The sequence below is a fragment of the Eptatretus burgeri genome, chromosome 16, assembly GCF_056783735.1.
Source record: "Eptatretus burgeri isolate ZD-2024b chromosome 16, Ebu_testis_v1, whole genome shotgun sequence".
In the NCBI taxonomy this organism is placed as follows: Eukaryota; Metazoa; Chordata; class Myxini; order Myxiniformes; family Myxinidae; genus Eptatretus; species Eptatretus burgeri.
The window spans coordinates 7,995,428-8,018,414 of NC_140976.1; the positions used below are offsets into that span (position 1 = coordinate 7,995,428).

At 48.8% G+C, this 22,987-nt stretch overlaps 1 protein-coding gene across 4 annotated transcripts; it reads right to left on the bottom strand.

Moving 5' to 3' along the window:
- Positions 1 to 487: 487 nt before the first annotated feature.
- LOC147010440 (uncharacterized) lies at positions 488 to 22,683 on the bottom strand. 4 transcript variants are annotated; one of them, XR_015052597.1, is made up of 5 exons: positions 22,588 to 22,671; positions 2,680 to 2,717; positions 2,378 to 2,498; positions 1,964 to 2,069; positions 488 to 1,876 (listed from the first exon to the last, which is right to left on the bottom strand). XR_015052597.1 is itself a non-coding variant. In XM_085860659.1 (4 exons), exons 1-4 carry the CDS (start codon positions 21,858 to 21,860, stop codon positions 1,785 to 1,787), a joined length of 324 nt encoding a protein of 107 aa, XP_085716785.1. In that variant the 5' UTR covers positions 21,861 to 22,079; the 3' UTR covers positions 488 to 1,784. The 4 variants fall into 4 exon arrangements, 1 of the variants encoding a protein (XP_085716785.1); XR_015052596.1 differs by lacking the exon at positions 22,588 to 22,671 and adding an exon at positions 21,856 to 22,080; XR_015052598.1 differs by lacking the exon at positions 2,680 to 2,717 and having other exon boundaries at positions 22,588 to 22,683.
- Between the last annotated feature and the right edge of the window lie 304 nt (positions 22,684 to 22,987).

Consider the following 22,987-nt stretch of genomic DNA (forward strand, 5'->3'; position numbering starts at 1 on the left):
AGACAATATGAAAAAGTAACACATGCATTCACATCCCAAGTATAAACTCCAACTGAAGGTGTTGCTACTGCAATGCCATAGATTGAGCACTTTCTAGGACAGTAAATCCCAGCGTAAACAAAATCCACGTAAAACAAAACCAAGGGCCTATGGGAAAAAGGGGGTTAGGTTACAAGTTCAGTCCTCTCGCCTATAAACTCACGCCTCATGTACCGGTGCGGTATACAAGAATCACCTTTGCGTGCCGTATAAAACCAGAACATTCACTACCCCTTATGTTTTCTGCTCGTTCCTTTATTTGGCAGACATTAGATTCGTTAACGCCATAGCATTTACCCTGTGATGCCACACCGTGCCCTCGACTAAACTTATCCAAAACCTCAACTTTCTGTGTCAGACATCACTTTCCTCAACATTTTTGCACTTGGTTAATCACAAGCAACAGTTTTCCTCTTGGAAGCCATGGTTAAAAACCACAAAGGGGAAATAACCAAAAATAAAGGAATTTATTACAATTCCACGGAGCGTAGTGTTTCAGTGGAGAGAGAGATGGGTACAGCAGAATCCTCTACGCACTGTCTCAGTTACCCCTTGCACTGCATCAGTGCCGCTGAGTGCACACGACACTATGGCGGAGGAAGAAGAAGAATACCCACAAAACCGTGGGGGGGGGGCAGGGGGAATATCACATAAAAAAGTCGAAACCACATCAACCAAACGTTTAATGTAATGATGTATGACCGAAGCAGTGACTGCAACGGATGTAACTTAGGTCTGCAAGGTTCTTTTAACGCAGAAGAGAAGATCTTTGAAAAGCATTGCCCCGACATCAGCAGCATTACCCCCAGCACACTAAGCATGTCATTGTTAGGGTCAATGTCTGCTGCTGCCCACTCCTAAGTTACAGTCCCAATGAGATTTGAGCTAAAACAACACTCAGAAGACCAACATTGGAAGTCACGGTGGAGCACACACCACAGGAAGCATCTAAAGGCTGCCAGGAGCTTTTGAGGTATGGATGTCAGGTCGACAATTTAAAAGATACTTTTCTGATTTAGTAATGATTTATGGAATATTTTGGTGGCAATCTTGGATGTATGGTGGCCATTTTGGAAAATCCCAAGAATGCCTTTATCAGATATTGATCAGTTGGACAATTACAAGTGTGCCAAGTTTCATGCTTTTACCTCAATTCCCTCAATCCCACGCATCATATTGCTGTACTATCATCGACTGTGGTGAAGAGGAGCATCCTCCGTTCAGCCCCTTCATCCCCCTATCCATCCCCTCCCAGCACAGTCTGTCAATCATGTGCTCACTTACTGCATTCCTTCTCAACGTGAACTGTTGCATTTTCACTCGATAATCGACTTCAGACCGGAAAGAAAGTAAGAGGGTATTCCAACAGCGTGGTTGAGTGGTTTGGGACTCTCATCTACCATCTCGTTCTTTGTCAGTTTGACATTCAAATCCTGGCACTGGGTTTAACTACTTCAAATACATTGAACACAACATGTCAGATGTTTCCTTCCTGTGCGTGGTTGTGCGAGTGATCTTATCATGGACCAGTGTCTATTTGACGAACCCGAGCATGGTAAAAAAAAAGAGAAAGATTCTGATCGGCTCTTTGGGTGGTTGAGTGCAGGTTAGGCTTTAACAGTTTCTCCGAAGGGTGAGGAAAACAGAAGGTTCCACCTGCAAACGTCCCAGGTCCAGGAACGGTGAGCGAGAGTTCTCAAAATTAAAACCCACGCCTTGGTTGAGCAAGTGTGGTCTCTGTGAGTTCAACACGGACACAAAAGGTGCAGATGAGCAGCAAACACAGGAGAGAGATGCTCAGCAATGTCCACCGCCAGATAAACAGCTTGTCTGTCAACTGAGGGTCCCAAAAAAAAAAAGTGAGAACGAGTTAAAACAGGTCCACTTCCATCTACCCCCCCCCCCCCTGCTCCCCAAGGCTTACCTCCATGCTGGAGCTTGGTGTAAGAGAGGTCGAATCCTGCTTTGGAAAATAAATAAGGAGCAATGAAATGAAGGAAGAAAATATGAAAATGCCCAGCGACAGCAATCTATGGGGGACAGGTGATATCACGCACGTAAATGGGTGAGATGGCACAGGTAAGTCTGAAAACCTCAAAACGTTGAGAATCCAGTTCCAAATCCCATAAATTCCAAATCCCACACAGCACAGATTTGTCCATAGTCTACTCACATCTCTACAATGAATGTAACAGCACAACGATGGCTCCTGACGTCCTTGTTTTGCATATTATTTACTGTGCACCTGAGATCAATCAATTACCACTGTGCATGGCCTTACCTGATTTTGTTCCAGTAGTCACATCTAACATCACCTTTTCCAGCACCATCATCTTACCTCATCTTTCTTCCAGCACCAGCCAGCAAAATGCAAATGAAGAGACTGAAGACCCAGAGGGCAGCCAGAATAAATATTCCTATTCCGATCCCCATCCATTTTGGAGCACCCATCTTGCCACCTGGAACGTGCACCGATCGGATTACATCATCTCTGCTGGGACAATCCGCGTCTCGAAAATCCACGAGGTCCAAATGCCTCACCCCTTCCCTTATCGAAGAACTTTAGTTGTGATACACAAGCACATCTTTTAGTCCGACGAAGAGTTAATACCCGAAATGTCAGTACGGTGGTTAGCATACCTGGATCAACATTCTCTTGATTTCTTACATTGTTCTACCTGTCAAACACATATTGACACTAGTCTTCACCAACAAGGCTTGTTCTTCATTCTACAACATCCTAACGAGTAGGCTCATGATCACATCAACCTTCACTGTTAAAGTGATCCCTCCTTATGACACACACAAAAAAAAAAACACACACACACACACACACACACACAAACACATGATAATTTTATAATGACTTTAATAGTGGGGCAACTTAGCATAACAATTGTGCATTTTGTCAGGAAAGCACCAAATTTGGCACACTAGTAGCCTAACATATTATGAACAGATTTGGATATTGGGCCAACTCTAAATTTTTGATGGCAGTGGAAAATTGCTGCCACAGCCATCAGCGGCTGAATTTGAGATGGCCCAATATCCAAATGTGTTCATAATATTGTAACGAATTCGCGCCCACCAGCGTGCGATCGACCGCGTTTCCCTAATAGCAGCCGCGTCACCCACCGGACGGACAATTCAGTCGTGACCTTCCGGAACAACGCCGGAACCCTGTCACGGGTGGGTCTTCAACCCCACCACGGCCTAGTCAATTTTCTACCAACGCAAAATAGGGTCAATCGCCAAATAGATATACCTAAGTACCTGCGCGGGTAGCCTACCGGGAGACCGTACCTCGGCGCAGTTCGGCTTGGACACGAACCGCTCAAGCGGTCCGTTCCGTTCTAGAGTAATAACCAAGCAGGTATTATCGGCCGACCTCGCCAGATGCGATTCTATTTAACGGGTATTTAAAACCAAACTAATTTCCGCAATACGAGATGGCGTTCCAATAAGGGAAAGAGGACACGACGAACAGGTTAACATTTAAATCAGCACATTTATTATACACAGCACACATGCACATATACAGCCATGCAATGAAAAACACTTATACAGTAAAACAATCATGCACGGGATGGGGACAAAGACACGAGCAAGGTGAAAGCACTATGACCATCTATCAGCAATTATCTAGTCACTTAACAGTTTTTACTTACAGGACACGGCACCACCAACATTCATTCAAAAGAAAGGAAAAGGCCACCCTCAAAGATGAGGGCACCAGACAGGGTCCGTAGACCTTTAGGGCGTGGAGCCTGGATGACCGAACGGGCCCCACGAGACCGTTGCAGGTTACCTGCACCCTCGTGGTGCGATGGTGGGCGAGTCGCGACGTCTGTCCCCACGGCAGCTAGGACAGCCGCGGCTGAGCTCGGCCTTCCACAGGGCCGGCGACCTCTCTCCGGCGCTCTCCACACAGATGCACAGGCTTGCGCGACAGAGCTGGCAAAGTGGCGCCTCCCGTCCACGTCCCCCGTGCCACGCCCGGACTCCCTACCGACTGCGAACTCTGACGACTCGACCCGAACCACCGAACCCAAGACTCTCCGAAGACCAAGACGAAACCACCACGAAGACCCAGACCTGGCATCCTGCGCGCCCTTATATTCCTAAGTTCCAATGCCCTGCTCCTCCCCGTTTATCGCTCCGCCCCCCTTCCAGCTCCTGCGGGAAGCTTCGAGAAAAGGGGCGTTCCTTATCTCCAGCGCCTCACTTCCACGAACCGACCAATGACGAACGATCTCCCGATCGGCGCGCGGGAAAACAGGCGGGAAAATCCGCGCGCCACCGATGGAGGGTTGTGGCTTGGTTTGTGGAGAAGGGGATCGGCAGTTGGCGTAGCGGGGAAGGTGGTTAGGTGAGGTTGGTGGTTGAAACCTTGTTTGGTCCAAAATAACGATAGTAAAGAAAAACGGCTATCTCAAAGGATCACAGCCCTGTTAATACGAATAAATCCCATTAAACAATGGTGGGGAAATCTAACTGAACACAGACTTTTCGATCTAACTGAACTAAGGACCTTTCTGGTGTTCTGCGAATTTCCACAGCCGTAGCAATATGATAGGCTACTATTGTGCCAAATTTGGTGCTTTCCTCACAAAATGCACAATTGTTATGCTATATTTAGCTAAGTTGCCCCACTATAATGACAGACTGTCCCTTTGTGCAAAATAAGTGGGGACAATGTGGGGTCCTCTCAAACCTTTGCATATTTCAAATGCGTATGAGTGGCAGAGTGAATGAATGACTGTGTCAATGACAGAATGACTGGGTGAGTGGCAGTGTGAATGAATAATTGTGTATCAAGGAAGTTGTTGCAAATTCATTCCTTTGAAAATAATCTCTAACTTGCTCTTATGCCCTTTATCCCTCCCCCATCCACCACCCACCATCCCAGAGCCCCAGACCCAACTGGAGTCATGTGACAGTGTGAATGAATAAATTTCTAACAAGGAAGTTGTTGTCAATTAACTAATTTTTAATAATCTTTAACCTGGTCTTATCCCCTTTATTTATCTCTCCTCCACATGTGGAAGATGTGAGCCATGAACAGTGAAAAATAAAGAAAGGAAAAAGATTGACTCTTTTAATGTGGTTTTGGAGACGAATATTAAAAAATTCTGTGTTGTTCTGTGGGTTGTTGGGTACATAGCGTGGTTGTTTGGTGGTTAGCTGGTTGTTGGGTAGATAACTGGGTTGCTTGGTGGGTTGTATGGTATATGGCTGGGTTGTTTGGTGGTTAGCTGGGTTGTTCGGTACATAGCGTGGTTGTTTGGTGGTTAGCTAGTTGTTGGATAGATAACTGGGTTGCTTAGTGGGTTGTTCGGTAGATGGCTGAGTTGTTTAGTGGTAAGCTGGATTGTTCAGTGGTTAGGTAGGTTGTTATTTAGGTTGTTGGGTACATAGCATGGTTGTTTGGTGGTTAGCTGGTTGTTGGGTAGATAACTGGGTTGCTTGATGGGTTGTTCTGTAGATGGCTGGGTTGTTTGGTGGTAAGCTGGATTGTTCAGTGGTTAGGTAGGTTGTTATTTAGGTTGTTGGGTACATAGCGTGGTTGTTTGGTGGTTAGCTGGTTGTTGGGTAGATAACTGGGTTGCTTGATGGGTTGTTCTGTAGATGGCTGGGTTGTTTGGTGGTTAGCTTGTTGTTCTGTGGGTTGTTTGGTGGATAGCTGGGTTGTTCAGTGGTTAGGTAGGTTGTTATTTGGGTTGTTGGGTACATAGCGTGGTTGTTTGGTGGTTAGCTAGTTGTTGGATAGATAACTGGGTTGCTTGGTGGGTTGTTTGGTAGATGGCTGGGTTGTTTGGTGGTAAGCTGGATTGTTCAGTGGTTAGGTAGGTTGTTATTTAGGTTGTTGGATACATAGCGTGGTTGTTTGGTGGTTAGCTGGTTGTTGGGTAGATAACTGGGTTGCTTGATGGGTTGTTCTGTAGATGGCTGGGTTGTTTGGTGGTAAGCTGGATTGTTCAGTGGTTAGGTAGGTTGTTATTTAGGTTGTTGGGTCCATAGCGTGGTTGTTTGGTGGTTAGCTGGTTGTTGGGTAGATAACTGGGTTGCTTGATGGGTTGTTCTGTAGATGGCTGGGTTGTTTGGTGGTTAGCTTGTTGTTCTGTGGGTTGTTTGGTGGATAGCTGGGTTGTTCAGAGGTTAGGTAGGTTGTTATTTGGGTTGTTGGGTACATAGCGTGGTTGTTTGGTGGTTATCTGGTTCTTGGGTAGATAACTGGGTTGCTTGATGGGTTGTTCGGTGGATGGCTGGGTTGTTTGGTGGTAAGCTGGATTGTTCAGTGGTTAGGTAGGTTGTTATTTAGGTTGTTGGGTAGTTAGGTAGGTTGTTATTTGGGTCGTTGGGTAGATAACTGGGTCATTTGGTGGATTGATTGTGCTTGGTGTTGGCTTCATGGTTTGAGTGGTGGGCTTGGCATCCTCGGGTCCTGAGTTCAAATCCTGCTCGGCTGTTGAATTAATACCAGGTAGGGTTGACTCAGCCTGTTATCCTTCTGAGGTTGGCAAAAATGAGTTTCCAGCTTGCTGGTATCCTGCGACGGAGTGGCGACCCATCCAGGATTGTGCCCAATAGTCAAGGAGACTGCTTAGGAAGCACCAACATTCTGTACAGAGTATGGTCCTAATGGACGGATGGATGGATGTTGGATTATTCGGTAGATGGCTGGGTTGTTTGGGAGATAGCTGGGTTGTTGGATGGTTATCTGTGTTGGTTGGTGATTAGCTGGTTGTTCTGTGGGTTGTTCGGTAGATGGCTGGATTGTTCGGGAGATAGCTGTGTTGTTTGGTGGTTAGCTGCGTTGGTTGGTGGTTAGCTGGTTGTTCTGTGGGTTGTTCGGTAGATGGCTGGATTGTTCGGGAGATAGCTGTGTTGTTTGGTGGTTAGCTGGTTGTTCTGTGGGTTGTTCGGTAGATGGCTGGATTGTTCGGGAGATAGCTGGGTTGTTGGATGGTTAGCTGTGTTGTTTGGTGGTTAGCTGGTTATTCTGTGGGTTGTTCGGTAGATTGCTGGGTTGTTTGTTGGTTCGGTAGGTTGCTCGGTGATATCCTGGGTTGTTCGGTAGATAGATGATTGTTCTGTGTATTGGTTGCTACTTTGCTGGGTTGTTTGGTGGTGTGGTAGGTTGCTCGGTGATTAGCTGGGTTGTTTAGTACATAGCGGAGTTGTCCAGTAGAGAGCTGGGTTATTCGGTGGTTAGCTGTGTTGTTTGGTAGATAGCTGCATTGTTCAGTGGAAAGCTGTGTTGTTTGGTAGATTGCTAGGTGATTAGCTGGGTTATTCGGTAGTTAGCAGAACTGTCTGGTAGATAGCTGGGTTACTAGTTAGATAGCTGAGTTGTTCAGTGGTTCGCTGGGTTGTTCAGTTGTTAGATAGGTTGTTCGGTGGTTAGGTAGGTTGGTCAGTGGTTCGCTGTGTTTTTAGGTAGATAACTGCATTGTTCAGTAGGTTGCTAGGTGATTAGCTGGGTTGTCCGGTAGATAGCTGCGTTGTCCAGTGGTTTAGTCGGTTGTTTGGTGGTTAGCTGGGTTGTTTGGTGGATAGCTGGGTTGTCTGTTAGATAGCTGGGTTGTTTGATGGTTAACTGGGTTGTTTTGGAGGTTGTTCTGTGGTTGTTTGGTTGGTTGTCTGGTAGATAGCTTGGTTGTCTGGTAGATAGCTTGGTTGTTTGGTGGGTTGTTCGGTGGCTTGGTAGGTTATTCAGTAGATACTGTAGCTGGGTTGTCTGGTAGATAGCTGGACTGTTTGGTGTTTCGGAAGGTTTTTCAGTGGTGAGTTGGGTTATTATGGCTTGATTGCTTTAGCTGCTGGTTCAGTGGCTAGTTAAGAGGTTGATTGAACACAACTGGATGAACGGTTCTTTGAAACGTTGGCTCATCCTCACTTCAATTCACGGACCGGTGTTTGTGGGTTTGTTTGGTTGTTTTGTTGCGCGACTCCTCCTCCAGCTCTGACCTGTTTACATCCAGACTTGCTACAGAGGATCAGCAATGACCCCAGTCAGTGTACAGGGGGGTTTTTATCTTTCCCACTGGTCTTGGGGGGGGGGGGGGAGGTTCTCGATGTAAATGGGACGTGCTGAAGTTCACCAAGTTACGGAAATATTACTTTCATATATTTGTGTTTTACTGTACTTATATTGGCAACTATGGAAATACATGTTTTTAGAAATGTTAAAAAAGGGGTGTGGGGGTTTTACCTCACTTATTAGATCCTCGTGGAGGATCTCTAAGTCTTACTCACGTTGTTGTTCTTCATCGTCTTCTTGTGGACTTTTTTGTTTCACAGCCTACAGTTTTCATTGAAACTTCCTGAAACTTGGCATATATATATATATATATATATATATATATATATATATATATATATATATATATATATATATATATATATATATATAAATATATATATATATATATATATATATATATATATATATATATATATATATATATATATATATATATATATATATATATATATATATTGTTGTGGTTACCAGATTCGCAAACCACCATTCAGGTCCCTTAGGTGAGGTATCTCGGTAAGTGCATGTGTAGTTAGGCCCAAACCCGTTGTCTAGTGGGAATACATGTCATTTATGCGAGCTGCGACTCTTCAGGATAGCCGTTTTTCTTTTACTATCTTTATTTTGGACCAACCGCCATGATCACAACCACAACATCAACCACCGACCACAACCACCGCTTCACCACAACCGCCACGACCTTCACGCGCACCTCACAACCGTAGCATCGCCACCGTTCTTGCCCCGCTGTGGGTACCGGTGTTGGATTCATGCAGAACGCGCGTCGAACAGCGTGTACAAAATCACGGATTTTCTGCTTCAAAAACGGATCAAAAACGACACACGCCCACTTTTTGCCGTCCAATCGGTGAGCGAGGGGCGATTTGGCCCCGCCTCCAGAACGATCGATATATGCAAATTTGTGGATCAAAAAGCCTTCACGTCCACTTTTTCTCGGGCCAATGGGGAGCGAGGTGAAAGGTCAAAGGGAGGGGGTCAAAGGCGAAGTTACGGGGGGATAAAAGGACGGTGTTCGTCAGTCAGAAAGAGTCGGAGTCAGCAAAAAGGGAACGAAGAGTCAGAAGAGAGTCGCAAACAAGAACGGGTCGGAGAGTCAAGAAGAGGAGAGTCGGAAGCAGAGGGTCAAGACTTCGCGGGCGGTGGAGCTGCTCGTCGTGTGCGTTGGAGTCGGAACGGAGGGGACGGAGCTGTGGAAAGGCGGCGACATCGGACGAGGGGGTGCTCGCGTCGGTGCCAGGAGCTGCACGCCCGAGGGAGGCCGGCAGCGCGACCTGGCCGAGGTGGAGACGCACACCAGGGATAATAAAGATCCTCTATACCCCGAGCATCAGCAACCCCCTCCTGTTTCCCCCCGCGCTGAGATAGTGCGACCAAGGGGGCCCCGTTCCCACCCCCTGCCAGGCACTGTCCACGAGGCCCGCGGGTTGCGGGGCCATCGCCGCTCCGCGTCTCATCACCAGACGGGTAGGCCCGACCCGGTCTCGGCCCCAGGCCTACCTCATTCTTGGGGGATGTTCTTTTCCTTGGTTTTGGGTATGTGTTGTCGGCGCCGTCTGTGAAGTAGAATTGTATAAGTGTTGCCGTGTGCTCGGTAGTCGGTATTAGCTCTGCACTGTGTTTTCACTTTTATGTTTGCTTTTTGTGTAAATGGAATTGTGTTTTCTTTTTTTGTGTGCATTTGGTGGAATTGTATTTGTGTGCTTCCCGTGTGCCGCGAATAAATGTGCTTTATTGTTGAACTGTTCTCCCGCTTCGCTTCGTCTTTTCCTCCATTGAATCCCCATCTTGCTTCACGTAAAGGGTTGGTAGTGGGCTGAATACGCCCGATAATTAATCGAACCGTCGAGGTCGACGATAACACCGCTCGGTTATTCTGATAGTACGGAACGGGTCGCTTAAGTGGCCCGTGTCCGAAGTCGACCTGCGGCGAGGTGCGATCGCCCGGTCTACCCTCCGCGTGGGTACTTAGGTAGTTCGAATTTGGCGAGCAACCCTATCCCACGCGGGGGCTGATTGGCTCGATCGCGGTGAGACCGAAAGGTCCACCCGTGACTGGTTCCCGGCGTTAGTCCGAGAGGGTCACGACTGGATTGTCCGTCCGGTGGGCGACGTGCCGCGATTCGAGTTACGTGGCCGTCGCACGCCGGCGGGCGCGAAGACCGCAACACTGGTGTCAGGAGTGGGATACAAATTCATCGCCCTCCTCACGGCACTGGTAACGGAGAACAGGAAAACGGGCTCTCCTGTCTCCGGCTAAATTCACGGGAATCGGTCCAGGGGTGAGAGAAGCGACCCCCGATTCCCTCCAAATTACGAGCGAGCGAAATTAACCCTTCACGAGAAGCAAGATGGCGTCTCAAGGCGAGCGGGTGCCGGGTGGATTAGGTATGTGTAATAGTAATGTAGAATCCATGGCTCAGGACGAGATCACCGTGCAAGAGAAACCCGTACCAGAAGGTTGGGAAAGGCATCGATGCAGTTCATCTGGTCGGTTTTTTTATTATAACCCCACCGCTAAATGTAGTCAGTGGGAGTGGCCAGGGCAGGTGACGATACAGCACGTTATGGAACTCGTGCAGAGCATAACCAACGAAATGAAGAGAAATACGCAACAAATGGAAAATAAAAAAATGGATGGAAACGCACTCGAAGCGAAAAACCAATTAAAAGAAAGCCAGGAGGAGACAGAGGAGGGATTGAAGGTCGAAACGGTGGAGTGTGAGAAAAGACTTCAAGACATGAAGAGAGTTGATAAGCTGGGACTGGAGGTAAAAACGGAGACAGAGGAACTGGGAAGACGGGTAGAAAACCACAAGCGCAAGCCGGAAGAACAGTTAGAAGCCAAAGCAAAGTCTGAGTGTGCGGAGATGAGAAAGGAATTGGAAAATAAAGTTTCTGAGTTACAGAAACACCAAAACAAAGAGAGGGAACTACAAAACGAACTGAGAGTGTTAAAAGAGGAAAGGAAGAGAACGGAAAATGAAACTTTAAGAAACCACACTGTACAGATCGAACAGCTGGAAGCGAAGGCCAGACTAAAGAATGAGGAACAAGAAAGAGTAATGAAGGAAGAACGAATGAGACAGGAGAGAGAAATCAGTCAGTTGAAAGAAATGACGAGATTGCAGAAGGAGGAACAAGAAAGACAGTGGAATAGAAAACTGAAAGAGTATGAATTTGAAACTGAACGACAAAAGGAAAAAAATAGGTTTGAATACGAGGAGAAAGTAAAGGAGCAAGGAATGAAGCAGGAAGGAGAAATCAGGAGATTGAAGGACACAACGAGATTGGAGAGGGAAGAACGAGAGGAACAATGGAATAGAAAACAAAAAGAACATGAATCTGAGGTTGACCAATTGAAAGAAAAGCTGAGGCTGGAGTACGAGATGGACAAAGAACAGCGAATGAAACACAAACAGGAGATTAACCAAATGAAGAAAACCATGAAACTGGAGAAGGAAGGACAGGAGAGGAAACGAAGAAGAGTAATTCGACAGCAGCAAATGAAACACAAAAAGGAGATTAACCAAATGAAGCAAACCATGAAACTGGAGAAGGAAGGACAGGAGAGGAAACGAGGAAGAGTCGTGAGAGAACAACGAATGAAACACAGGAAGGAAATGAGCCAATTGAAAGAAACGATGAGATTGGAAAACAAAGAGCAGGAGGAACAGTGGGAAAGAAAACAACAACTCTATGAGTGTGAAATTGAACAACTAAAACGGAGGGAGAACGAACAGCTAATGGGGCTCAGAGAGAAAGAACGACTCAGATGGGAAAGGAAAAGGAACCAGGAAGAGACAGAAAAAAGGAACCAGGAGAGAAAATGTATAGAGACACGGGAGACAGACAAAATAGAGGAGAGACTGCACGATGAAGACGGGGTAAGTGACGCGCACACACACACGGAGGTGGTGGAGGACAATGGGGGTGAGCTCGCGGAGCGTGTAGAGACCCAGTGCGAGCACCTGGATGGCCTCCTCCAGGAACGAGGGGAGGGAGTCTGCCCCCTTGAGGCGAGTCACAACCAGGTGAGTTCGGTCGTGCTTTGCGAGGTTGAGGGGACGAGTGCTGTGGACGGGTGCACGGAGAGCTTGGGGGGTGTAGAGGCCCCGGAGACCCTTGTGGGGACACGAATCCCCAGTGTGGTTGTCCCTGTGTGTGTGGTGCAAGGTGTGAGTGCGTCCCCGTGTGTGGAAGCGACCCCGTGTGTGAGTGGTGTGGTGGCGATGGTGCCAGAGTGCGTGCTTCCCAGCACGCCGGGTGTGGATGGGGCACCGTGTGTGAGTGAGGCCGTGTGTGTGAGTGAAACGGCCAGTATGAGTGAGGCACCACGTGAGTGGTGTGGTGGCGATGGTGCCGGAGTACGTGCTTCCCAGCACGCCGTGTGTGGATGAGGCACGGAGTGTGAGTGAGGCACCGCGGGTTAGTGCCCCCGCGTGTGTGGGTGAGGCACCGTGTGTGGAAGAGACCGCGTGTGTGAGTGTCGCCGTGTGTATGAGTGAGGTACCGCGGGTGAGTGCCCCCGCGTGTGTGGATGAGGCACGGTGTGAGAGTAGTGAGGCACGCGTGAGTGAACGGCCGTGTGCAAGGTCGCTGTGTGCAAGGGAGACCGTGTGTGTGAGAGAGCGGTATGAGAGGGAGATGTCGGTTGGCATGCGGGAGCACGCAGCCGCGTCTCCCCGTGTGAATGTGATGGAGTGGACTGTGTGCGTCGTGACACGCAGGTGTGCGTGGGTCGAATGGAGACGGAGACGGCGACATGGGAGAAACGAAAGCCGAGTAGCGGCTGTAGTTGTTTCGAGGACCGTGCCGGGTTCACCCAGCAGTGAGCACGCGGTTCGTGCTGTGCAACGCACGAGACCGCCACGTGCTCGCTTGCGAGAGTGAAGTCCCGGTCCGGAAACGCACGCGGTGGATTTGCCGATCCCGCGGACGGACAAAGTTTAGGCAGGTAAATGGATTTGGACCGGACGGGTTCTCCACGCGATCGTGTGTGTTCAGCTCCAACGGGCAAAGCACATGTGTTCGCGTGGGAAACCCCTCGAGACGTGGGGCTTGTGTTTTTTTTTTGCGCACGGTGACGTCATGGCTGCACGTGTGGTTGGAATCCGGCAGGAGGGGTATCTCTGCCGGATGGCACCGTCCAAGGAGGGACGAGGAACACGTGCAGCTGCATGACGTCACGGACAGGTGCAAAGTGCGCGAGCTCTGAGTTGCCGCGCAGGTGCTGCGCATGGGAAAAAAAAAAAAAAAAAAAAAAAGCAAGCCTCACTTTCGGGTGTACAGGATTCCTGGGCAAGGGGTGAAAGACCCCCTTACCGGGGCACAGGATGGAAACTAGTTAGGGGGAAGGGTTAGCTTAGTTAGACCGACTTCATGGGGCAGGGGTAAGTCCTCATGCAGTCCGTGGAATGGATTAGTTAGAGGGATTGTAGCCAGATTTAGGTTGGGAAATAAAATGATTTTAGAGATTTGAGGACATGGACAGACTTTGGATGTGTAGAGGGGACGTAGTTTAGCTACGTAGTGTTAAAAGGAACGTGCTGTAGTTTAAGGGACGACGTGGGAGCACGAGTTAGTTAGGGGATGTAGTTAGAAGGATGGCAGAGTTCAGCGGTGAGTGTGTTGAAGAGTTGGAGAGTTTGAGGTGAGTACTTGTTGAGTGAGTGAGGCCAGCGGGTCTGTGTGAGTGGAGCGAATGGGGAATGCATGGTGCGATGAGTGATTGGGGGGAGGAGTGACTCCCGCCCAAGGGACCCCGGGGTCAGAGTAAAGTGAGTTAGCTGGGTTAGTCAAATTGAAAAATGGAGGTCGTTTTGCTGTTGGTGGGAAAGTAGGCTCGAGACCCATTTGGAGGGGTGCAGGAGCCCTGTTGACGGGCTTGGGAGCGTGGCTGCGAAAGGTGAGTATCGCTGAGTGGGTACCCCGGGCACCAGGCTAGTCGGCCGCGGTAGGCCATGGGCCCATGGGGGGCCGGGATAGAGTAGTGGGCACGGGTGCGCCTGCTTGGTGCGGGGGCAAGGGGCGCCATTAGCCGCGTGGGCAGTGCAGTGGGCACGGGTGACCCTCGGAAAGGGGCCCGGGAGGCCGGCCTGCCACGTGTGCGTTTCAGGGGAGGTGCCATGGGGGGCACTCCCCGGTGTTAGGGAGCTGGTAGGCTCGGAGGCAGTGTAGTGCCCGGGGGTGCCATAGCGGGAGATTCGGCAGAGGGTCGTGCCTGCCAAAGGGAGCCACGTGTCCCAGCCAGGAGACCGTGTGAGGGCACGGAGAGAAAATTGGGGGGCGAGGCCCGAAATTGTGAGGACACCAACACAGGCGACGGGAATCTGGGTTGTTAAAACCAATAGTTTAAGCGAGAGGCGCTTGTTGAAAGCCCCGGGGTAGTTTAACAGTTAAATGGTTAGGGTAGATTAGGAGATGTACCCCTCCGCACCATCCATCCCCTCGCTGTCGTTGTGGGCCGCTGGACCCACTTGGTGTTAAGATCGCCGAACTCTGGGGAGGCCATCCTGAGGCTTCGTTGGGCCTCGGCACAGGACGTTAGCTCTCCCTTGTTCCCCTCCGGGAAGGGAACGTAGGGGTTGGGAGTAGGCTAGGTGACAGGATAGGTTAGCCGAACAAGGACGATAAAGGGGGTTAGGGGACGATTTATAGTGGGGAAGTAAAAATAAAAACAATAAAAAAATAAGTTGGGGCTAAATTGGTTTTTCACAAATTAAGGGAGTGGGTATGTACAGTGACAGGCAAAGGCGATAGGTTGGGAGGGAGACAGGTAGGTAGGTCCGAGCCCGCCTTCCCAGTGGCCAGCACCACCGCACTCCCTCCACCAACCTCCATTGAACGGCAAAGGCTGGCCAACTTCATCGGCTGGCCGTGTTTTGCTTCAAGGCGGAGGCCGGCCAACTTCATCGGCAGCTGTGTGCTGCAAGGCCTGTGCCGGGCCAGTTCATCTGCTGGCTGTTTTTCTTCGAGGCCTGTGCCGGCCAGTTCATCTGCTGGCTGTTTTTCTTCGAGGCCTGTGCCGGCCAGTTCATCTGCCGGCTGTGTTTGCCTGCAACGGTCTTCTTCTGCGGGCTGTGTTTGCCTGCAGCGGCCTTCTTCTGCGGGCTGTGTTTGCCTGCAGCGGCCTTCTTCTGCGGGCTGTGTTTGCCTGCTCACCTTTGCCATGCCTTTCCCACTGCCCACGTTCACCAGCCCCGTTCAATTTTTGCTTTGCCCCCCCCCTGTTCATTTCCATGTGCGCCAGGATCCGCAAGGCAACAGTTTGCAAGCTGCGAGAACTGCCCTGTTGGCAGCTACAACACGGGCCTGCAGTGGCAGCCCGTGCACCGTGTTTGTGTCCATGCATCCATTCGTTGTGCTCATTGCGTGTGCCACTTGAGCTGGCACGGAGACTGCGTTTGTGCAGCCCAAGCACCGTTGTGGTTCACTGAGTTCAGTTCAAAAGGGAAGGCCTTGGACTGTGTGAGCAGCCAGCCACGTTCCCTGTCACCTGCATTATTTGAGCCAGAGACTGCATGTGGGCAGCCTGGCTCCCTGCTAACTGCTTTCTTTTGCAGAGTTCAATGATCCTGGGCCATGGTTTAGTGTAAGATTTGTAAGTTAAGGTAAGATGTACTGTACATATGAGTGCGCCCCCGGCATGTTTGTCTTAGCGCCGGCAATTTTATTTAAGTCGTCCGTGTGAGTGAGTTTGTTTAGATAGTTACGCAGCCCTCAGGTTATTTATTTTGGGGACACGAATACCATGAATGTCGCACTCAGGGATCCGTAGGTAAAATGTACTAGGGGAAAACTACACATGATGGCACACGAAAATTTGACGACTCGGGACGAGTCTGTAAAAAGGGAAGGGGGTAGTGTTGTGGTTACCAGATTCGCAAACCACCATTCAGGTCCCTTAGGTGAGGTATCTCGGTAAGTGCATGTGTAGTTAGGCCCAAACCCGTTGTCTAGTGGGAATACATGTCATTTATGCGAGCTGCGACTCTTCAGGATAGCCGTTTTTCTTTTACTATCTTTATTTTGGACCAACCGCCATGATCACAACCACAACATCAACCACCGACCACAACCACCGCTTCACCACAACCGCCACGACCTTCACGCGCACCTCACAACCGTAGCATCGCCACCGTTCTTGCCCCGCTGTGGGTACCGGTGTTGGATTCATGCAGAACGCGCGTCGAACAGCGTGTACAAAATCACGGATTTTCTGCTTCAAAAACGGATCAAAAACGACACACGCCCACTTTTTGCCGTCCAATCGGTGAGCGAGGGGCGATTTGGCCCCGCCTCCAGAACGATCGATATATGCAAATTTGTGGATCAAAAAGCCTTCACGCCCACTTTTTCTCGGGCCAATGGGGAGCGAGGTGAAAGGTCAAAGGGAGGGGGTCAAAGGCGAAGTTACGGGGGGATAAAAGGACGGTGTTCGTCAGTCAGAAAGAGTCGGAGTCAGCAAAAAGGGAACGAAGAGTCAGAAGAGAGTCGCAAACAAGAACGGGTCGGAGAGTCAAGAAGAGGAGAGTCGGAAGCAGAGGGTCAAGACTTCGCGGGCGGTGGAGCTGCTCGTCGTGTGCGTTGGAGTCGGAACGGAGGGGACGGAGCTGTGGAAAGGCGGCGACATCGGACGAGGGGGTGCTCGCGTCGGTGCCAGGAGCTGCACGCCCGAGGGAGGCCGGCAGCGCGACCTGGCCGAGGTGGAGACGCACACCAGGGATAATAAAGATCCTCTATACCCCGAGCATCAGCAACCCCCTCCTGTTTCCCCCCGCGCTGAGATAGTGCGACCAAGGGGGCCCCGTTCCCACCCCCTGCCAGGCACTGTCCACGAGGCCCGCGGGTTGCGGGGCCATCGCCGCTCCGCGTCTCATCACCAGACGGGTAGGCCCGACCCGGTCTCGGCCCCAGGCCTACCTCATTCTTGGGGGATGTTCTTTTCCTTGGTTTTGGGTATGTGTTGTCGGCGCCGTCTGTGAAGTAGAATTGTATAAGTGTTGCCGTGTGCTCGGTAGTCGGTATTAGCTCTGCACTGTGTTTTCACTTTTATGTTTGCTTTTTGTGTAAATGGAATTGTGTTTTCTTTTTTTGTGTGCATTTGGTGGAATTGTATTTGTGTGCTTCCCGTGTGCCGCGAATAAATGTGCTTTATTGTTGAACTGTTCTCCCGCTTCGCTTCGTCTTTTCCTCCATTGAATCCCCATCTTGCTTCACGTAAAGGGTTGGTAGTGGGCTGAATACGCCCGATAATTAATCGAACCGTCGAGGTCGACGATAACACCGCTCGGTTATTCTGATAGTACGGAACGGGTCGCTTAAGTGGCCCGTGTCCGAAGTCGACCTGCGGCGAGGTGCGATCGCCCGGTCTACCCTCCGCGTGGGTACTTAGGTAGTTCGAATTTGGCGAGCAACCCTATCCCACGCGGGGGCTGATTGGCTCGATCGCGGTGAGACCGAAAGGTCAACCCGTGACTGGTTCCCGGCGTTAGTCCGAGAGGGTCACGACTGGATTGTCCGTCCGGTGGGCGACGTGCCGCGATTCGAGTTACGTGGCCGTCGCACGCCGGCGGGCGCGAAGACCGCAACAATATATATGTAAAAATACCTTGCGCAGACAGTAAAGATCTCCGATTTTGAAAATTCCTCCAAGAAAAAAAAAGTTATGACGTCAACATATCTCCGCTAATGGAAATCGCCTAAAAAATTATCTCCGAAACTTAGCAAGCTTTTTGAATTCTGTTTGCGGGAATCGAACAGGGCATTAGCAGAGATTAATTACAGCACATATGATACATCACTATGATGTCATATCAATTTTTATGACGTCATTCCTATTTTTTGACATTTTTTGTTTCACAACCCAAAGTTTTCATGGGATCTTCGTGAAACTTGCCATGTATATGCAGAAAGCCCACGCGCAGACAGTAACCGTCTCCGATTTTGGAAATTCTTCCCAGAAAAAAGTTGACGTCATAATATCGCCGCTAATGGAAATCGCCTATACCATTATCTCCAAAACTAGGCTAGCTGTTTGAATTTTGTTTGCGGGAATCAAGCCGGGCATTAGCACAGATAATTTATCGCAAACCTGATACATCACAATGATGTCATATTCATTTTTATGACGTCATCATTAAGAGGACGAGGATCTTAGCTCATTTGAGCTTGTTTTGTTGTTTTTTTTTAATCTTTTTTAAAACTTCCATTTACTTCGGTGGAGCTCAATTATTCATTTTTTATTAGTATTATTTTTAAATTTTTTTAAAGTTACCGGTAAATACTGTGATGGCTGTGGAAATTCGCAATACACCATAAAGGGTCCTCAGGTGAGATATATCGATAAGTTCATGTGTAGTTAGCCCACACCTGTTGTTTAGAGGGAATATGTGTGATTCATCAGGGCTGCGACGCTTTGAGTGAGCCATTTTTCTTTCTCTGTCGTTATTTTGGACCATTAAGCCGCCAACAACTCAAACACCACCACCTTTGCCTCTTTACCTCTACAACTCCATCCCGCAAACATCACTTCACCACCATTCCCAAACGACGCCCGCCAACCACCACAGCAAACCCCCCACCACCTTCGCCTTTCTCCATCCACAACCATCGACCCCACTACCAGTCAACACCGAACGTCATACTGTCCGAAGTCGTTCGGTGATTGCTGCTGAACGCAGCAAGCCGCGAGTGCAATGGATGCCTTTACGGGAGAGAAATTCGGATCAGGAAGGCTTCACGCCCCTTTTCCTCCGTCCAATGGGCGAGCGCCGGGTGGCATGGCCTCACCTCCAAGCGCGATGAATGTGGATTCTTTACGGGAGAGAAATTCGGATCAGGAAGGCTTCACACCCCTTTTCCTCCGTCCAATGGGCGAGCGTCGGGCAGTATGGCCCCGCCTCCAAGCGCGATGAATGTGGATTCTTTACGGGAGAGGAATTCGGATCAAAAGAGGCTCACGCCCCTTTTTGCCACACCAATGGCTGAACAGAGGGTGGCGTGGCCCTGCCTCCAATTGCGTTTTGATCCTAAAATCTGCATACAGGCTCCTCCCCCCGTCTATAAAAGACGCGAGTCTGTGTGAAACTCAGAGTTGTAGTGTGGTGTCGTCTCGTCGCTGGGCTCGTCTCGTCGTTGGAATCGAGCCACCTTCGCTTCCACAAGCGACCAAGCCAGCCAGCCATTCCCCTCGCTCGACCCTGAGCATCAACAATTCCCCCCCCCCTCCACCCCATCCGCGCAGAGATAGTGCCGGTTTCCCCGTTTATTCCCCACCCTAACTGTGGTGCCGACCAAACCGTGCTTGCGCGGAGCACGCCAGAGAGGGCTCACCGACCACGCCAAGGGCACGGAGTCGGGGCGCAGCTGCGGCGACATTGCGGCTTGCCCGCCATCGTGCCACGAGGGCGCAGGTAGGACCCTTCGGTCTCGTGGACCTGGCCGCTCCTCCAGGTTCCACGCACATTTGGTCCACGGACCCCGTCTACCTCCCTGTCTATGGGGAGGTCTTTCCTGTTTATTTTGAATGCATGATGTGGCGCCGAGTCCCGACAAGTATAATTGTTTAAGTGTTGTAAATAATTATAGTCGGTAGTAGTGCTTTTGCTTTTGTTGCATTTTGCTTTTCCCGCATTGATTGCATGGCTGTACATACGTGCATGTGTGTGAAATAAAGGTGCTTTCTTGTTGAACTGTTTGCCGTTTCGTTGCGTCCTTTCCTTTGTTTGAAAGTTCCATCTTGCATCACGTAAGGGATTTGTAGTGGGTTGAAACACCTGATAAGTAATCTGAACCGTCGAGGTCGACGATAACTCTGCTCGGTTATCCCTGCAGCACGGAACGAGCTGCTTAAGCGGTTCGTGTCCGAAGTCGACCTGCGTCGAGGTACGATCGCCCGGACGACCACTCGCGCAGGTACTTAGGTAGGTCGAATTTGGCAAGCAACCCTATCCTACGCGGGTGGGCAATTGGCACGACCGTGTTGAGGTTAAACCCACACCCGTGACTGGCTCCTGGCAGTAGTTCTAGGAGGGTCACGACAGAATTGTCCGTTCCGGTGGGCGACGGGCCAAAATTCGCAACAATACTTACAAAAGCTCTTTTGTTTGAAGTCATAACCTAAACTTATAAACAATTTACTGATTTCCCAAACTGCAAGGATCATCAGCTGGGGGTCGTTTTTCATTGATGTTAATCAATAAATAAAACAAAATGTGTATCGTGTGGTGCCACCTCCAGGTTTTCCCTGGTATTACCACGGACTTCTTATAATAACCTGGACCAGCAATGCCATCTCCTCACAGCAGTGAGAACTGAAGTCACTGGAAATGGCTCAGCGGCCATGTTGCGTTGCCACTCGCTAGTTGCGCGCAATTCAAAAAACCTGTTAATGCATTAAGAGTTTTAACTATTTTGCCAGTATTTTGAACCGGTAAACGTAAAAATGCCGCAGTGCGTGGCGTTCGGATGCAATAATAAGTGTGGGAAGAGCTCCACATGCACCTTTCATCGGTAATAATGCGATTATTGATGCTTTTTTTTCTTTTCATTCGTCAATCTATTTGTAGGGTATTATTTTAAGAAGTTACAACTTAAACGCTAAACGCCAGTATAACAATCTAAATGATGGCAAAATACAGTCGATAATTTGAAAGAAAATGTAAAAAAACGATATTATCCAGGAATATGCCGGAAATTAGTTTTCCAGGCGTCTAGAATTCAATTTTTTTTCCAGAGATTCATTCCCCCCATCGACCGCCCTGGCTGCGTAAATAGTTGGGCGGGTAGCTCACAATATTTGTCCATTTGGGGGCACAGACCCTCCCTATCCCGAGGGTCCTGGCTCCGCGGTCCACCTAACCCGATGTTACCCCCAAAATCATTTTGCTTCCTACGCGCCTTAGGGTTAGGGGGTCGTATCTATCTTGATATCAGTGATCACATGTTTGAGACGGAGGCAGACTGTAATCATGTATTTTCTCTCATACATCACATCTGTGAGTGCTATACAAAGATTCGTCTCCACCATGTTGCTCAAACCATGAACACTGGATTGAAAGATAAACCCATCAGGAAAAAAATTCAGCAAACTGATCCTATTTGAACATCAATAGTTTACTAACCATTTGCATTGAAGTGTTTCTCCTTGGTTTCGACATGTCTTATGTTTCAACCTACTGCGATTATAACAGTTGATCGTAATCTTCTATAGGTCAATGCATATTAAACCAGTCCTCATTGGTGTGTAGATTATAGATCATGTTTATTAAGGTTGTCCAATGTCTGTTCAATGTTTTCATCATTCATCAATATATTATAGGCCATACAGGGTAGCTTTAAGCTACCCACTATGGCCTATAATATATTGATCAATCATGAAAACATTAATGAGACTAGTACTGGTTCAATATGCTTCAACCAACTACAGAAAGCTACCCTCTATAATATACACATATTAATAGGAGGCCATATAATATGAGGTCTGTAGATTATACATCATATTTATTAAGGTTGTCCGATGTCTGTTCAACATATTATTAATTATAGGCCATAAGGCCTATTATTATAGGGGGTAGCTGAAAGCTACCGCCTTATGGCCTATAATAACACAAATATTCTAGGCCATAGGGGGTTAGCTATACACATTACATTGATTATCATCAACACATTACACTGATAATATCATCAGATCATATGACATATGATATGATAATCATTCATGAGAATTGTGACACCTCGTACTCACTCACCTCATTGATTCGTGCTGCAGAGCTTAAATGAGCTTGGTAGTGATAATGGGCGGCGGAGACTGTTGTTAGTGAAATGAAAATCCTGTTCTTCTTATTAAGCTGTACAAAAATGTTGTTTCCAGAGAGAAATTCTGCACAGATTAATATATTCAATCCGTGAATTCGGATTGGCAATGCAACATGGCGACTTGAGTTGACAGAGGCCGTTGCTGGTCCAGGTTATTATAAGAAGTCCGTGGGTATTACAAGTCTCCACCATTTACAGTACGTACAGTATTCCAAATCTCCACGTTTTCCAATGCAATGTGAGGTGTTTTAAATTATAAGCAGTAGGTATGTTTTTGCTTCATACATGTAACCGGGTTTTTTTTTTGCCTATACACCGCCCAAAATAAAGGTATGCGTCAGGAGAACGCGTTGCATGTTTGGAACCAGATCGCCGGAAAGGCGAATACTCCACCGGGTGGAGAACCAATTTGAGAAAGGTAATGGCAATATGTGGTGGCGAGTGGAAGATGATTAAAAGGGGAGGAACGGCATGGTGGTACACGGGGGAGGCTCTGAGAGGGGAGTTTGAAGAAATATTCCGCCATATTGGCGAATTGTAAAGTGAACAGCGTGATACAATACAGATCGATCGGAGGATGAGAAATGAGGAACATCAGGAACCGTGGGAATGAAACAAAAAGAAAAAAAACAGTTGATGAAAAAGATTAAAACTGTCTGCTGTACCTTCTCGCTGTCGATCACACACCGCCTGATGTTTCCTCCTCGTGCATCGCGCGCTTGGAGAACGTTGCCACAGCAACAGTCCGCGCTCTCATTGGCTCCCCGCAAGGTGTGGGAGGGGCGTATTCGCTCATTGGCTCCCCGCAAGGAGTGGGAGGGGCGTATTCGCTCCGCCTCTGCCCGGAAGTTATTTCGCTTTTAGATTATATCCGTTTGATGGACACACGAGGTAAAGGTTCCGGTGAGACAGAGGACGATTTTACTTATTACGTACGCAATTATGCATTAATTATTTTTTTAATCGCCCCGCCCCCACCAGCTTACTTATATAAATCTTCTTACTCATTCTCTCAACTCCACGACCTGTTCTATCCCATCATCCTCCTTTTCCTATTGTGGCTCC